At 41.0% G+C, this 17,559-nt stretch overlaps 1 protein-coding gene across 5 annotated transcripts in view; it reads right to left on the minus strand.

Annotated features, from left to right (window-relative positions):
* SULF2 (sulfatase 2) overlaps nt 1-17,559 on the minus strand; it is a 113,698-nt gene that overhangs the window by 16,805 nt on the left and 79,334 nt on the right. For all 5 annotated transcript variants that reach the window (XM_027904809.1, XM_027904808.1, XM_027904807.1 and 2 more), the window contains 6 exons: nt 16,901-17,070; nt 12,511-12,661; nt 10,439-10,614; nt 8,782-8,910; nt 7,779-7,835; nt 6,973-7,102 (listed from right to left, as the gene is read on the minus strand). In XM_027904809.1, the coding sequence (XP_027760610.1) occupies nt 6,973-7,102; nt 7,779-7,835; nt 8,782-8,910; nt 10,439-10,614; nt 12,511-12,661; nt 16,901-17,070 (813 nt within the window). The remainder of the gene's footprint in view (nt 1-6,972; nt 7,103-7,778; nt 7,836-8,781; nt 8,911-10,438; nt 10,615-12,510; nt 12,662-16,900; nt 17,071-17,559) is intronic.

Here is a 17,559-nt window from a genome sequence, read left to right on the forward strand (position 1 = left end):
TAAAGGCTTTGCTGCAAGGGTACATTGTGTGCATTAACAGGCCCACTGGTGGATGACTGCAGTGCAGAGCTACACAAATTACTTTGGGAGCAAACAGTGAACAAATGTAGGGGAGGGAAAAAAAAAAAAAAAAAAAGGAAAATCTCAAGCATTTACCTTTTTCCCTCAAAATAGACGTGAGCCTGTGCGAGAATATGTCTGAGATTCAACAGTGTGGTCCCTTTCAACCTGAACCTTTCTGATTCTGGGATCAAACCCTGGCAACAGCTAAAATATTGCTTAAGAAATAATCACTTAAATAATAAAATCTCCACATGAAGAGCTTCAGAGCGTCCCAGGGATACTTTGGCTCACAGTTACACATGATAAGTATCCAGCAGGAAAACACAATTATTTATAAATCGTGGCTTAACTCAACCAGTCAAGAAAACAAAGTGCCCTCAGTTCACCACCTGCATCAAACTTTTCTGGTATTTTCCTCATTAGGGCAAATGATGTGTTCCTAAATCAAGTTCTGTAGCTCATAACACCTCAAAAGTGCTAACCCTCGAAAGGGAGGGGAGTTTAACACCAGTCAAGAGTCAGTGGAAAACCCAGACCGCTCCACAATCTTCATCCCAGCTCAGATCAAAATTCCAAAGGCAGAGCCTTTCTTTCCTGCTGCAAGGCCTGTCAGAACAGCCATCAAGTAAATGGCTTTTGCAATATGTCCTGAAGCCCATCAAGCTCACATTGTGCAAAACGTTCTGGACACCTCATTTGAACACTGAAGCTGTTCCAGCTGGAGATTTCCCACCACTCCCAGGCAGGCCAAGTTACTTGCTGTGCTCCTGCTTTCTGCCACCAGCTGTGCTGGGCTTGTTCTGACACTTCTGCTTCATCCCCTACCCCACTGCCCACTGGTGCTCCCCAGCTATTTGCTTGCAGAGCAGAAGAGTCTGGGCTTTAGTTTCATGGAGGAATTAGTGGTGGTGAACAGAAATCTTGTTCAAATGTAAAATGCAAAGGCAAAAAACAAACCCACAGTTTGTAAGGTGTGTTCTTCCCTCCAGCCCAAAGAATCCGCTGCAAGTACCCAAGAGTAAATTAGGACTCCACTATGTATGAAACATGAATCTTAATGGCAGCAGTTGTAGACTGAACAGATGCCTTGTTCCCTTCTAGTAACACTGTTCACCTTCAGCATGTACATGACCCCTTAGCAGAAAAAGACATGTTGAACTCTTCTATGTGTTAAAAACCTGTTATTTCCTTCCCAGCCTTCTTTGCCATGAAGTGGTTTTTGCACTATTGTGCATCAGTGTCTTCTTACCACTACGGCAATCACAGATGTTAATTCAAAGTCATTATCTGAGGCCTAAATCAGAAATAAATAGCCATGACTTTCCCTGTAGGACTTTTTTCCTACAATTCACTCATTTCCCTCAGTGAGTCTCTCTCAATTGACATTGCTTTTTGGGGAGGAAAAGGGCTGATCACACAAGCCTTGCTAAGAAAATATTCCATTGAAACATTCAGCTTGCAGAGCTGAGCCCTAATTCCTCATGCTGTGTCTCATCAGCTCCTCTTTTTGTTAAGTGAAAGAGATTCCATTCCTTTTTACAGAGGAGTAGAAAGTGAAACAGTCTGATCAGTGAGCTGCCAGCAAGGCTCCCTAGTAGTTTTACCCATCTAGGCTCCAGGAATCAACATTTCTACAGGATAATAAAATCTTCTGTGTTTGCCAGCAACCTGAGAAAAACACTTCAGGAATATCTGTCGTGTTTAATCCATGCAGAAGCTTTCTGAGCCCAATGCTGCTGCCACATTAGATAGTGAGCTACAAACAAACTGCTTTAATGGCTAGAAACATTCTACCTTGCAGTCTGAACTGATTCATGAGCAGTCAGGATACATTTTTTTTCCTTGTCTGAAAGAGTCCAGTTACAGTTTAGCTGGCTCTTCTCCTTGTCTTATTTTTCCTTGGGGTAATGAGGACAAAGCAGCAAAATCCAGAGAGACACCCCCTACTCCACAAGAGGTAGTTCTGCTGCTTTTTGTCCTCCTGCTCAGAGGTTTCAGGGAACAGACAACCTCCATTTCCCCACTGTTTGCCTCACACACATTACTACTCTGCTCTTGTTGACTTCAAATAATTAGCTCACCTCTTCTCTACATCTCTTAGATTCAGGCAGACAGACTCCTCTCTTCTCAACTCTTTTTTTGACTGAATATGCTCAATTCTTCCCAAGTGGTATTATTTTCTAATTATTTTAACATTCTTGTTGGGTTCCCCCTTTCTCCCTGTACCTCCTTCCCATTCATCCACTGGCAAAGGATGAGTCTGGCTTCCTCCATTTCATGTCATCAGTCCATAAACAGACCAGCACTGCCTGCTCTTCATTCCAGCTGGACATTATTTCATTACACTGACTCATGATTTTTGGAGATTCAGACCTCTGAGCTCTCAGCTCAATGTCAGTTGTCACACACAGCATATCACTCAAACTTTGAAATTATAGGATGGCTGAACAATTTATTGACAGAATATCTTGAGGGCTTCTTAATGCCACAAACTGTAGCTGAAGTGAGGCAGGTGGGACAATTACAACCAGCCTGCAAAAGAAAAAGCAGGTATCCAGCTAATTTTAAGATTACAATTATGTAATTCATTTATTATTAATATAATAATTGGATTGTGGTATCAAATGGTCCAAGCTGCTGTGTTAGGCACTGCAGAAGCTGAGCAGTGAGTGCAGCCTTAGCAGAAATTACATTAGTGGGGGAGGAAAAAGCAGCACCAAAAGGGGAATTGATTTGTCTGAGGTCCCACACTGAGTGTGGAGCCCGAGCTCCTGACCTGCAGCCCATTTTCTTTGGAACTGAAGTACATTGCTACTCATGTCAGGACATATTTGAAAATTTGGGGGGGTTTTATTAAATGTTGGTATTGATTTTAGCAAGCTGCTTACAACAACCACCACTGCAATGACAAGGAGTTAAAAAACCTCCATTAATAAGAAAAACAAATTTCTTGGGTTTGTGAAGCAAACAAGCAAAAAAATACTGTGAGTAAAATAGCCTCTGGAAATCATTACAGGCTATTTCTAGCTAAAGGAGGAAAACAGTTTTGTTAATTAACGTTCCTGATGAGGAATACAATCCTCAGATAACAGCCTTAATAAATCATCATTATTTTAATTTTCACGGTTTGTTGCCTCCTAATTTTATCAGTTTGAGGGCTGATAAAATTTTTAGTGTATGAAGTTATCAGCAAGTCATTTCTTGTTGCAATCAGAGATTAAGAGCTTGATCCTGAAAGTTGCTGATCTCGTGCAACTCGTGCTGAAATTCAGGAACTCCAGCGATCTGCCAAAGGAGCTATTAAAGTTATCTGGACTCCAGCTGGCTTGATACACTTCTCTTATCAACAGAACCTAAATTCTTTACTAACCTCAGGATATCTCTGCTAGCTACAAAAGAACCAGACAACCACAAAAGATAGACAGTTCAAAAGTTTCCTTCCCAGTTTTTAAAGAAATTCCTTATAAATGTTTGCGTTTTGAACGCACATGTAAATAAAGCTCTGAAAATAAGTATTTGAAAGGGAAATAATGTCAATTCAGATAACTATTCTTCTTCATGAGTTAGCAGTATTACTGTACTATGCCTGGTCCAGCTAAAGACAAAATTACTCTCTCTTAATTTGGGGTTTTTTTTTTTACAAGCACAACAGAGATTCCCTACAGCAACCAGCACTGCTGCAGGTACTGCATGTTTATCAAATGTGCACAAAGTTGGCAAATTACTTCGAGGGAGATTTTGTGCAGCTGTTGTTATGATACTGTGGAGTTGCTGGGAGTGCTCTACAGAGCAATGGTGATATCATAATTGGCTTCCACAAAAGCACATTAATGCAGACTGCCAGATGAAAGTGGGTCAGCTTCCACTCACCAGCCAGTTTAGAATGAAAGGCCAAACCAGGCTGAAGAGAAAAAAAATTTGTGTGGAAGCCATTAGGTACCAGGATAAATGTTTTTTTTATTTCATGTGGGAAGAGCTCATCTCCTTTAAATCCTTGAATATAAATGCTGAACTGCTCTTTCATCTGAGCCTACAGTCCCCCTTTGTTGGATGCAAACAACTAACACAGAGCAAACCCCACTAATGCAAAAGAAAACACGGCGACACACAGGCTCCCATTGCACTCAGGAGAATTTACATACATTACTGTTGCCAAAAAAATCCCACATAATGGACTGTGAAACAAGGTTTTAAACAGCATGAATAGCCTCCTCTCCACGATGCTGGTGCTCTCTTACCAAAACGATTATAAGTTAAGGAGGGTGACAGAGACTTGCAAAGGAAGATCATTTTGTGGCAATAGAACTGGATTCACAAACTCGCACACTCACAAAGCAGAATTTCAAATTCTCCACCTCACATTCAAAGCTTTCTTTACCTCTCTTTTACTTTAAACTCCGTCCTTTTCTCTTGTCCTTCACTCTCCTTCTGAGTCTTTGTCCTCCGTTTGCGCTTCTTGTCTCCTGCTCACCCTCCACATTCCCTGGGACTGCTCAGATTTCTCTGTGCACCCAACAGCAGCTCCCCCAATCTTGGCTGAGCCAAAAGACAGAATCCCAATGACCTTAGCAAGCCTTCAGCTAATTCTGACCCAGACTTCTCTTCATCTTTGCATCAGGATGGGAAAATTCCCTTTTTGTACTGAACGCTCCAGATAAATAACCCCTGTATCTGCATACCACGAACTGCCCCAAGACAGCGGTTATTAATTATGTTATTAATTTATTAATAACATAATTATGTTATTAATTTGGGCTCATTCTACTTACTATGCAGGGCTGTGAACAGCACCACCAAAGAGACAACACCCATTTGTCATCTGAGAAGTTGGTCTTGCTTCACTCTGAGAAGACTTTTGGGTGTACCCATATTTAGGCACAGTTTACCCTCAAATAAGCACATTCATCTCCCACTATTCCTATTGTCTAGATAGACTACCAGCACATTTTCTCTAGAGTAGGGGTGAGATGGATTGAGATTCCCTTGAGAGCCCTTCACAGACTTTAATCGACCTGATTGTTTGGCAATTTTTCCTGATGTCCAACGTAAATGTCTTTTTTGCTCAATTTCATCCTATCACTTCCAATTACGTCTGACTGAACTGCTCCAAACAATTCTGCTCCCCTCTGTCTCCTGACAATGAGGATGCAGCACACACACCTCTTATTAGCACATCTTTACTTCAGAATTTATTGGCAACTCTGACTACAGAGTTGACGTTTTATACCCACTTCTTAGAGAGGTCAAGGATATTTTATCACCCATGAAAGAAAACATAAGCCTGTGAATGTGTGTAGACATTACAGGGCCTTCCCCCCTTTCTTCCACAACTGAGACATGTGGTAATTAGAGTAAGAAAGCCTGAACATAGCTAAGTTACCTTATGCAAAGTGACAGATTCAGTGACAACATGGGTTTGGAAAGTCTCTCTTCCCCTCTGTTCTTACAATAACGTTCAAAATATTTGGGAAGACAAAGACAAAAGGAAGAAGCTGAAACAGCTTTCAAAAAGACAGTACTGATGGAAAAAGAAAAGCTGTATTTCCCTGTACTACTTACTGAATGATGTTGTAGCAGAAACAGTAACTTTTCCCCCAGTTCCTCAAGTAACATTTCAAATTCATAAAACAATGGATTGCTCCCACACAGCTAAAACTGCAGCTCGAGACATCTGATGACAGTAAGTTATTGCACGTAATATTCCTTTTGTGTTTTTTGGAAGGACAGGACATTGTAGTTTCTCAGTATACTACACCTGACAAAGAAGCCACAGGAGGAAAAGAGCATCTGGAAAATTGGGTCCAAACACCTGAGTAGCAATGGATTCATTTCACAGGTACACTGAACCACCTGAACAGTAGAGCCAGAAGAAGGAAGTCTGGTCTGACAGTAAAATATGGAACTGCTGTAGCCTCAGTAGTCCATTCCTGACTGTAGTGTTGGTGAATCATTCAGATTGTGTCTGCATGAACAGATGTTCCACATCTGACTTATCCTGAGAGCCCTCTGAGCTGCCAGGAGATGAGGGAATGCCAGTCCAAAACTGACAGGGTAGCACACGAACCCATTTACCTTCCCCACTCTGTCCACAGAGGAATGTGCTACAGTCCTTGGAAGGGGCACTTGGGCCCACACCTGGATGAGAGCAATGGCACAGAGTCCATTCTGCTGTGTTTCCAGAGGATGAGAATTCCCCCAGGATGGGGAATTCTACCCATGGAGTCAGCTATGCTTTGCCTTTGCACTGCTCTCCTAAATTTACAAAATCCTCTCCTGTGCATGTCAAGACCAGGTATTGATACCACTCCAGATATTTTTCCCCTGAATTTCTCCTATGTAACTTGGATCTAAAGTGTCCCTATTTTCCTATCTGCCCAGAACAGTTATGCAACAAGAGAAATGACACACAATCAATGAGCTTTGTGCCCATATCACAGACTGCCTCCAGTCATAACTGCATGTGTGCTTTCCCAGCATATTTTTGTTCAGAGGAAGGATCTATTGAGTTAACAGAATGTTAGTTTCCCATTATCACATGTAATTCCAAATAACAACATCAACAAAATGAATTAAATAGAGAATTCAAAGCAAAGCAAACTATATGTATTTGGAGAAGGCCAACGTGTTAGGTACATTGTAGCTCCTCATCACTAATGTATCCCAAACCACATCATATTTGGGGAATAGAATGTTAAAACAGCCTAAGTGGTTCTCCTGACCACCTGAATCAGAATTTCCTGACTGACAGTCAATCTCATAAATGCTGTAATATGGTTTTGAGCAAAGGCCACAGAGCCATTTGATTCATAAGCTGGCAGGGATGATGTAGGGAAGGACATTGCACAGTGAGGGTGTTAAGCTTAGCCTGACTACAACTGCTTATTCTCAGTCAGGGGGACGATGTCCTACCTGGCCAAGCTGTTCACAAGCTGTTTGATACTCAGCTCGCTGACAGAGGTCTTTCACACGCTGGTATTTGGGTAGAAAGTTTTCTTCTTGGGCATCTACCTTCTCATTCTCCCTCTTATGCAGCAGTTTGCTGGGGAAAAAGAATAATATTTGTTTTTACATTAATATTAATTCCAGTATCTAAATGCAGTTTGTTGAAAAGACTCAGAGGAGTGTGTTATTTTCCACGTCCATAGCAACCCTGGTAGCCAAAAATTAATAGTCCAGTAGAAACCAGCACCGAGCCTCTCCAATAACACACAAGTTCCTCATGTCATGCTCTCACAGGGAGAGTACAAAAACATACAAAACCAATACTGTGTTTCATGTCTGATTGGCAGGCAGTGACAACAGTCAATATAAAGAGACCACATCCTGCTCACCCTGCAGGGCTGCACTTTGCAAACCCCTCGTGCCCCCACTGATGCACTAAGGCAGAGGCAGCAGATGAACGCGCAGAGAAGGGTTATTCACACTCCCATGGCACAGGCAGGAGGGTGGGGAGGGCAGCAGCTGAAAGCAAAATGGGATGTCTTTCCACCTCTCAATGCAAGTAAACTCCCTTCCCCCAGCCCAAGAGCACGTTCATGTAGGCAAACGCCATACGTTCCCTCCCATCACACAATCAGTGCCATTAGGCAATGCTGCAGCGTGTCCCTGCTGGCACAGCTAAATGGCTTTACACTGTGGCACTGCTGCTCTGGCTTTAGCTATTCAGTGGCCCTCTATTTAAAAAGACTGGGCTTTGTGATTAACACTTTCCTTACCCTCTTTCCACCAGGAACGAGTCTCTCCACACCTTCATCTTCTTCTTTAAATGGAACCTGGGAGGAAACGAGGAGAGGAAGAAGCAACTCCCACAAAACCAGTGAACCAAGCTGTGCCCCAGTTTGCTCTCCCATCCCCGATTCCAATGAGACACACACCATGTCACTGCACAAGGGGACATCCAGTTCTATGATGCTGGCACATCCACCTCTCCAGTGCAAACCACGGGTAGATCTTTCTCACAGGGACAAAAATCCACCACAGGTTCACAGAGTACAATTTCTTCAACATAAGCAGGTTTAAGGCACAGTGGATTAACTGAATCGTCCTCCATCACAAAGGATCACATATTAAATCCAGATTTCATGACCCAAGTTTGGGCTCTTAACCTGCATATTACCCACCAAGTAGCCTATTCTAAAGCAGCTGCTCCTTTCCCCCTCTCCCTCCACCCAACTTCTTGTAAAGCAAATAAATCTCCTTCCCTTTCTCTGCTGATTTTCTCTAGCAAGCATCCAGTCTAATTCTCTTCCTCAGTCTTTTCCCAATGAAACTATTGATGGAAAGTCTTAAATAATAACTGCAATTTTTAGTTCTAGCCTGTCTTTAGGTTATTGTCTGATATACAACCAACTCTTTCAATTCAATTATTCTACAATTCATTCAAAATGAAATTTGTAGCTTTGCTATAAACGATGCCACAGAGACAATTAAAATCTATAATTCACACAGGTAAAGCCCTCTCTTCTACACAGACTATATTTAGTATATCCAGATGCCATATATGCCATACATCTACTATATGAACCTGCCAAAATGAAAATACCTAACTGAAGTGAGTCATATATTGCCAACTAGTCTTCAGACTTTCCAGGGAATGATGTCATCCTAGAGACGGGAATTTTATTACATTTTCCTTTAAATTTGGTGCATGCTGCTGAGCACTTGTTCAGTCTGTTGTACAAACACACACACATTTCCACACACATTCCCAGTTCTTACCTATTTACTGGTCTCTCAGAATCCAGCAGCTTTAGAATGGATTTACCATCCATGTCAGAGGGAATATCCAGCCCAGCAATATCCAGAATGGTAGGTGCGAGGTCGATATTCAACACAATGTGAGGATTCCTGGAGAAAAACAGAAAGGAGAAGCCGGTTTCCAGTCCATGTAATGACACCAAGCAACTCCAGCTCTGTTCAAACAAAGGCAGGATGGGACCAGATGGGCTGCTGTACACAGCAGTGAAGAACACCAGCTCAAAAAATTCAGGACAGAAGGAAGCTGCTAAATTCACACTAATTAATGAGACACTATTTAAAAATTACTACATTTTTGAGTGAGTGAGCAAACAGGCACCGACAAGAGCATGGATGATGAATTAAATTGATGTACCTAATTTGATTTTAATTACTAATAATTATGATGTAGTATATATTTGGTAATAGAAATGAGAGCTTAGTAATGACTTGCTGCAGTGACTGCTATTAAAATTTTGTTGGTATCAAAAGGGAGTCAGGACAATTACTCTGCAGGAAAAACATAAGGTTCACACGAAACACGGATGATTGATGTTCCATCATTTAGAGAAAACCAGGCTGAGAGGGAAGATCAATTTATTTTCTGATATAATCTCCCCTCCAAGCTATTTTATCCTGTTCTTCCTATTCTTTCATCTTCAGAAGTCTCTGAAAAATAAAATTCAGTGGGAAGATTTCACAGCTTTTATGGATGTCTGGGTGAAAGATCCTTGAACTAGAGCAGACATAACGTGGCTGGTCTCTGGCATTCCATGTTGCAGAAACACCAGCTCAGTCCACTCGGGCCATAACAGCATTCCCTCTCCAGGAAGGCCAAGAACTGCAATCAAAGGGAGAGAGCATGTTCTTAGCAGGCTATTTCAGCTCACTTGAAACTCTGAGCTGCTGCAGACAAAACTCCTTCACTGCTGAGGTAACGTGTTTAATTCCACCTGAGGAATCCCTCCCTGCTTTTCAGAGAAGTAATGTTGCCTTTTTTTTTTTAATATGCATAACTGCTGAAAACAAACCAGGGACACAGTTCAATATCTACAGAGTTTAACATTTTTGTGCCTACAGATAATGTGAACCAATGAATTTAACCAGTACACGGAATGAGATTTTTTTTTCTTGTAATTATCTGTTATTGTTTTACACACTAGACCCATCTGCAGCAAGAGAAAGGAATTTTGTGTGGAAGACTGTGTGTTAATTATGCTAAAACATGCACACTGATATAAAGACAAGGCAGCAAATTATGGCACTCTGTCCAAAATCATTACTTAAGTGCAAATATTTGCTATTTGAAATAATTGCTTAGAAAGTGTATTTACATAATTTCTTAGCTGATTCAAAGCTACCATTTTAATTAACAGGCACACTCTGCATGCCTGTGTGCATCCAACAGCCCTGACCATGTAATCTCAAAGAATGAACCAAAAAGAAGCTTTTGTGCATGGTAACATATGAATTATTCTTTATAAGCTGAAACAAGTTCAGCAGTAATTATCTACTGTGGCAGTGAGCATGATGAAACATATTTTTTTAACTTGAAAACTACATAGTTGCATGTATAATTTTAACCTTTAAAAGAATGGGTATCACTGAATATGCACACAGACACCAGCCAAGAACTTACAAGGACCCAGCCTCCACGTTTGGACCTCGGACATAGAAAGGAACTCTGATGTCAAACTCATAGGGCATGGACTTCCCTTTCACCAGCCCAAACTGCCCAATGTGGTAACCATGGTCTGCTGTGTATATTATATATGTGTTGTCCAGTTCTCCCGTTTCAACCAATGTGTTGTAAATCTGAAAAAAAAAAGAAAAAAATAAACAAATAAACCAAACCAAAATACGAAATTCATATCCATGTGGAATACTGGCTATTATTTTCTGCCCATGAGTAGCAAATAAATAACAACAGCTCAGGCTGGCACTGAGTTATCCCAATGAACCACTCTGAACAATCCATAATCACATCTTAATTTTACTGGCTGGATATTGTGGCTTTGGCAAGGCACACTTCTGTTGTCTCTTTTAAGGTAGAACACATTAACCTGCCACTCCCAAGTGTTCGGGTTCAGCATTTTGCCTAAGAGCTGTCAAGACAGTACCAAACACAAACAGTCACAGAGAGAAGAGTTTCAAGGTGTCATTTTTGAAATTTTCTCTCGACCTTTATCTTTTTCCAGCAGCAAACAATTTTAATAAAATGACAGCATTTGAAATCTCACATTTATTTAAGCAACACTCAACGATCTTGCCTCACTCAATGAGTCCCCGTTATGCAGAATATTTGCACAATACCTTCCAGATAAACAACACTCGGCCATGCCCCCTCACCATGGAGAATTAAGACGAGATTTACCTTTGTGGTTGCTTCCACAGATTTATAGGAGCATCTTTCTGTTAAATGTATCAACTTGAGCACCAAAGGCAAATTTTTACGTGATGCTTTGGCTTGCAAAGGTACAAAGGTGGGGGGGTAGCAGCAAAGCGGTGCCTCACACTCCCCCAGAATCCACTAGCACAGAAGAAAAACTGATGTTGGTTTGGGGGGTTATTTTTGCTTCTGTTATGGGTTGTTTTGTTTGGGTTTTTTTTTTGTTTGTTTGTTTGTGTTTGTGGTGGTTTTGTTGTTCTGTGTGAGGTATTTGGTTGCTTTTTCTTTTGAGTTTTGAAAGACTAATATTAGACACATGTAATTCAGGGGAAAAGATCAGGGAAACTTGGTAATTAGAACTAAAAAACTAACTCACTGATTTTGCCTGCAGTCAATCACCCAGACTGAAACCATTTTACTGAACAGAAAATCCAAACAGAGTAGTAAAATCACTAATCTCCCCTAATGCAGATTATCTGAACCATCTGAACAGGTTCATTAACATGAGACAGAGATCATACTTGCCTGAATCAGTAATTATAAGACATTAGTAACAAATTTATGCAATGCCACCCATATAATCTCATCTTTGCTTTACAGCACTCCACTTATTTTATCTTCTACCTTTTTTGAATAAGAATGCCAAGAGATAAGCAGTAAATTGCAACTCCTTCAAATCTGCCTTTTTAGATCTGGAAAATCACTCTTATTCAGAGTAGTTTTTAGTGAATTCAGACATTTCCATTGAAAACACCCAGTCTGCATTAAGAGATCTCATTGTTACCTAATGTAGACTTAATTAAATTTTTTAATGTTATCAACCTATATATATTTATTTCTTTATTTCCAACATTTAACATCCTGGGCTGGGTTTACCATGAGATCATTCCAGTGAGGACTGCTGTAACATCACTTTTTGCTGCTGTTGTTTTCTTCTCTCAGAAACTCAGTGTTACAGGACCAAAACAAGCACACATTTAGGCATTTATTTCCAACAGACTGTAGGATGACTTTTCTCTATCAGAGGGTACATTTTTAGGACATATGATATTTATTTTTTCAGGTTCCTCTTCCCCTCACTCAGTAGCAGCTCTGTGCCAACAAATCAGCTCACACCAACCACCTCATGGTACTTGTCTTCAGGAGATGACGATCCTTATATACAGAATAAAGAGCCAACATGATCAGAGGTAAGAGGATGACACACTATTAGAAAACTGATGCAGTTCTCCTCCTTTCTCCTTCATCTACAGCTTTAACTCAAGAAACCTGTTTAGCAAAAAGAAAAAAAAAAAAACAATAAAGGGCACTCCTAATCTTACCATCTCCATTGAGTCATCCACAGACATGAGTGTTTGGAGGCGCTTTCTCTGGAGCATGTTGGTGAACTCCATGTGTATGGGCTTCATGGGACCAGTATACCTCATGATCCAGTGCTTGTCTGGGTTTGGAGCATAGTTATAACTGGGAGTGCTAAGGAACAGAGAGGAAACCACAGCGCTTTAGCCAATTAAAAAAAAAAAAGCCATCGTAATAAATACTAGTAATTTCTATTTTATCAACACGATAGGACTTACTCATCAAGGTGCACAAGAAAATGTTAGATTTAGTTTGGAAATGTCTTATACTTTCGTGTTACGAAACATGGGAAAACGAAAAACAACTCCATGGGGAATAAATCCATGAAAAGAATAAATACACCTTGTTTTTGCAGTGACTTCAGACTAATGGATCCATTTAAAAGCCAACAGAATGGCCTCAGAAGTTTCAACTCCACAAGTATGATGAGGATGAAGCACATATCACAGAGCTCCTACTCACGGAATTGCTTTGCTTTCACTCTGTCCACATCAGAACCAAGCACTATGGCTTGTGCAAGCTGTTTAAAGACAACCACAGGACTTGCTGAAAAGGTTCTACTTTGTTCTTTAAGAGCTGTCTGGAATTTAGCATGACTGGCTGCTCGAGTATTTTCACCCTCACACACCAGAGCAGCACAGGCACTCTGCCTGCTGGTATCCAACGGCATGGGAGCAGCACTAGTGGGTGCACATGGATTTTAAAGACCTGCCAAGAAAAGCAGGGCTGAAGGGAAACAGGGTTGTATTTTGAAGACACATTACAGCCACCAAATCCTTTGTTATCGTCAGAAACTTCAATTAAAGTCCCTGCAAAAAACTGGATTCGATGTGCCCCTGAAATATCACTGCCCCTCCAAGTTCTCATGGTCCTGGGACACCATTAAAGTGATAAGGAAAAATGTAACTGATTGTCCACAGGTTCACACTGTTGGGAGTCCCAGCTCTCGCTTTTCTGTTCATTATTATATTGCTCTAGGTCAGCTGAACCTAGAGAAGGGTTTATTACCATGGTGTCAACTCTCTGCATCACCAACTCCCCAAGAAGTTATATTATAGCTTACATTTGCAAGAAGTACTATTTTTACTTCCTATGTCTATTCCTCTAAAGTTTGCTATTACTTAAGGTTGAAAACAACCTTTTCCAATTTCCTCACATCCTGCCTCAAACACATCGCCTGCAGAGCCTAAAATATTAAAGATTACTTTTCCTGAGTAATTTGGTTAGGCTTCCTCCTTTCATTCAGAGCAATAAACTCAGCCTATGCAAATGCACAAGCCCAGAGGGTGACAGTAACACAGGAAAGAACAGTAGATATTCCATTCCTTTCCTCTTAGCAACACAGAATTTCCTGATAAATTCAGCTCCTAGTTGGCAAAATTCTACTGTTGATTTTGTGTATGCAACAGAGCAGCAGGGTAAGTTATTAAGATAAATAACAGTAATATAGGCTGAAACTTCTCATCAAAATGCTGGGTATCTAATATATCTTTAAATATGACAGGTAGTATTAAGAGATTTAATATAAATATGAAGCTAATAATCTGCCAGTGAAATGCTTTATGCTGAAAGCCTCTGTCAGATGGTATCTGAAAAATATGCATAGGTGGCAAGTGGAGGCTTCTCCGTACAGGGAGGAAAAGGCTGGTGTTTATTCTCTCTGCAAAGTTAATAGTCTCTTGAATTTCAGAATGTTATTGTGGCCGAAATAATGGCATTGCTTCTTTGAAAATGCTGACAGTTATGGAAACTGTTGCTATGTGATGCCCAGAATGAATCAAAAATGCTTTGCAACCTCCTTTTCAGCTTACTTCGTGATTTCCTGGCTGATTTGAAATCTCCCACTACATAATCCAACTAAAGCCTGTGATTTTCTTTGATTACTACAAATGTAACCCTCTTATGCTTAACAGATTTGTCTGTCTTATGGGAAGAATACACAGATGTAACATTCCTAGAAGTTGGTTAAGATAACTCCTTCAAATGCACCCAGAAGATAAGTCCCAGTCAGATTGCATTTGACCTTGGAAAAGATGGGTGGGAGAACGTCCCCTCCGTTGCAGTAACATTTCTGATCCCTGCTCAGCTGCCCAGCTGTCGTGCTCTCTGCAGCTCACAGCAGCAGCAGGAATAAAGGAAAACCAGCCCTGCAGCCGAGGGATTTGCTCTCTGAATAATTTCCAGACACGACAAGACCACAGACACGCCCAGAAAGGAGCTCTGCAGGACGAGGGGGAGACAGACTGCAGTGTGGGGCAGAGTGGTCACACCAGCCATGAACATGGAACAAAAGCAGCAAGAGAACAGCACACAAATTCACCACAGGAGGAGATCCCAGAGCTCCCAAGCAAAGCAGCACCCTGACTGTCTGTGCTAAACCCCTCACCACCAGCTGCTAACCACTGCCAGCAGTGCCTCCCCATGCAGTGGGGATGGCAAGCACTGCAGTGCCACCTCCCCCTGGCCCTGGACACAGCTCCAGAATGCACCTGTGTCACAGCCATGCCCAGGGTGCCCTGCCTGCTGAGGCTGGGAATGGGCAAAGACTGCTCAGGGTATTTCTTACTGCTTTAGGACAATTCCTAAGTGTTCCTCCCCGCTGTGTTCTGATCCTGCCCTACCATACCCACAAACAGCAACAACAGCCTACGACCCTTTTTTAATTGACAGATTACCTGTCACTGAGGGAATTCCCTGGAATATGGGAACAAGGGGAAAAAACAAAGCAGAGAACAACTCACAGCGTGCCCCTCACTCTATGCACATGTTCTGCATTTTTTACATTTACTCTTAAACCCAGGTCAATAAAAGCCCTTACAAATTATTATTATTATGCAGTGCTGGAAAAAGCGTTCAGAAGATGACTGGCAGTTTCTTTGTGCTCGATGTACATAAAATTCATATCCAAAAGAAAAACACAGTTCCTTAATCTACCATGGTAATTTACTGTTTTGCAAACAAAACTCCTTTCCATGAGGAGACACTTCCTATGTAATTGTTATCACTGTAAGAAAAGTCACCTAAAATTTAAAAAAAAAAAAAAAAGTGTAATTACTTTATAATCAGAAGGATAAACCTAATCTGTGTGAATAATAAGACTTAAACCAGGAGCAAAAGAAAAATAGATATAGTCTGTATTTCTCAATGCTGGCTCTCCTCAAATCCTTCTACTCTTTTTCATTCAACTAGCAACTAAATCAGTACAGACTGTTGCCAGATAGATGATTATCATCTCCCAGATCCAAATGCCTTCTAAAGGAACCTAGTAATATAAGCCATGAGAAGTTGCTCAATGGTCATGTCTGTAATTTTCATTTCAAAGAACAAATGAGCACAATATGGCAAACAAACATTAAATACTTCATTGCTGTAGATCTATGCCACAGTAGAAAATAATGAAAAATGTAATTCTAAGTTATGTAATAACCAGACAATAGAACAAAGGAAGCTTTTTCCCTCAGATTCTATTTTAAATTAAGCATAAAAGCTCAAATGGACTCTGGACTAGGCCTGAGCAGCTTTGGCCACCAACTGATTATTATTTCCATCAGTTCCCAGCTCCTTCACAAATGCAAAATCAGATAGAATTCCCCTTAAAAAAGGGGGGCAGCAGCACACAGGAAGAAAGTTCCAAATGCTGAACGTCAACGAAGGCACGAAGTCAGGAATTAGAAAACTACTGGAATGTTTTCAGCCGTGTCAAGAGGGGATTTGGGAGAACCACTCATTTTATCCACATGCAAGGAGATCCCTGCAATGCAGCATTCCAGAGCTGTACCAATACCATAAACCAGAACCATCTCAGTGTGGAGCTTGGGAATGTGGTAACTCAGGAACCAGGTGATATTGCTTTTGGGATCCATTCAAGACACTGCACTGGCTCATGGACAGACACACCAGCTCGCTGAGAAATAGTTTGTCTTATCTGGTGCTGCAGCCCTGCATTTGCCTTCTTTCCATATATAAAAGTATTGTATAACACGTGATTTCTGCTAATATCCATAAAATAATATACTTTATACGTAAGAATAGGGACACAGGAGTTTCTTCCCCTGAAGAGTTTACAGCCCAAGGACCAGATTTTGATCTCCCTGCTCAAAATAAAAACAGTCCCTTGATTCCCAAAGACGTTGCAACAATGCCCAATTAATTCTGTAGCCATTCTCAAAACACTTGTACCGGTCTAAGGAGACACAAACAAAACAAAAAAAAGTCTGGAAATTCTTCTTACATATTTGTAACAAGGTTATGCCAAGAGTATTATAAACAAAAACATTGTTACCCAGGAATTCCATACTCCAGAGCCTGAAAAATCAAAGGGTTTTGGTTTGTTTGTTTTTTTTTTTTCCTTACATGTGTTGGGAGGCATTAGGAAAGAGATGTGAGTACTGAGGGGCTGAATCTTCAGGGCCGTGAGGAGCAGCATGGCTTATAACCATCAGCACGGGCCTGTGAGGATACATCTTCTTTGAGAGTCTGAAGAAGGTAATACTGTCATTGGTAATCAGATCAGTTAGATAATCCTGCAAGTAGAAGTAAAAGTGTAATGAGATACTTGAAAAGGAATTTCAAATTGGGGGGGGCGGGGTGAGATGGGAAGGGAAGGTCTGAGGTATCATAGGAAATAGGAGGAAAAAAAGGAGCTACTTCACTCAGAAAGATGGGAGGAAGAAATAAAAAATAATTAAAAAAAAAAAAAACTAAAACCAAATCCTTCTTTCTTCACTGCCTAGAAACATAAAAAGCAACAGCTTCTAGCTTTTCCTCAGAAATAAATGGCATTGAAGAAGATCAGATGGTCTCTTTCTTCCCAAAGTGGGTAATTAATGGCCAGTCTTCGCGAACGAAGAACCGGGGAAGGTCTTTCCACCTTCCAGCCTGCGCATTGGATTTTTTAGGTGAGACACAGTGTGCGCGGAACTGAGCCCACCCTTTAATCCTGAGGTTCATCTGCCGGGGCCAAGCACGCTTGGACGGTGGCAGCGAGGTCCTCAGGACGTAGATGGATTGCC

Source organism: Empidonax traillii, unplaced genomic scaffold, assembly GCF_003031625.1.
Source record: "Empidonax traillii isolate 1590-97213 ecotype Southwest subspecies unplaced genomic scaffold, ASM303162v1 scaffold1094:size393979, whole genome shotgun sequence".
In the NCBI taxonomy this organism is placed as follows: domain Eukaryota; kingdom Metazoa; phylum Chordata; class Aves; order Passeriformes; family Tyrannidae; genus Empidonax; species Empidonax traillii.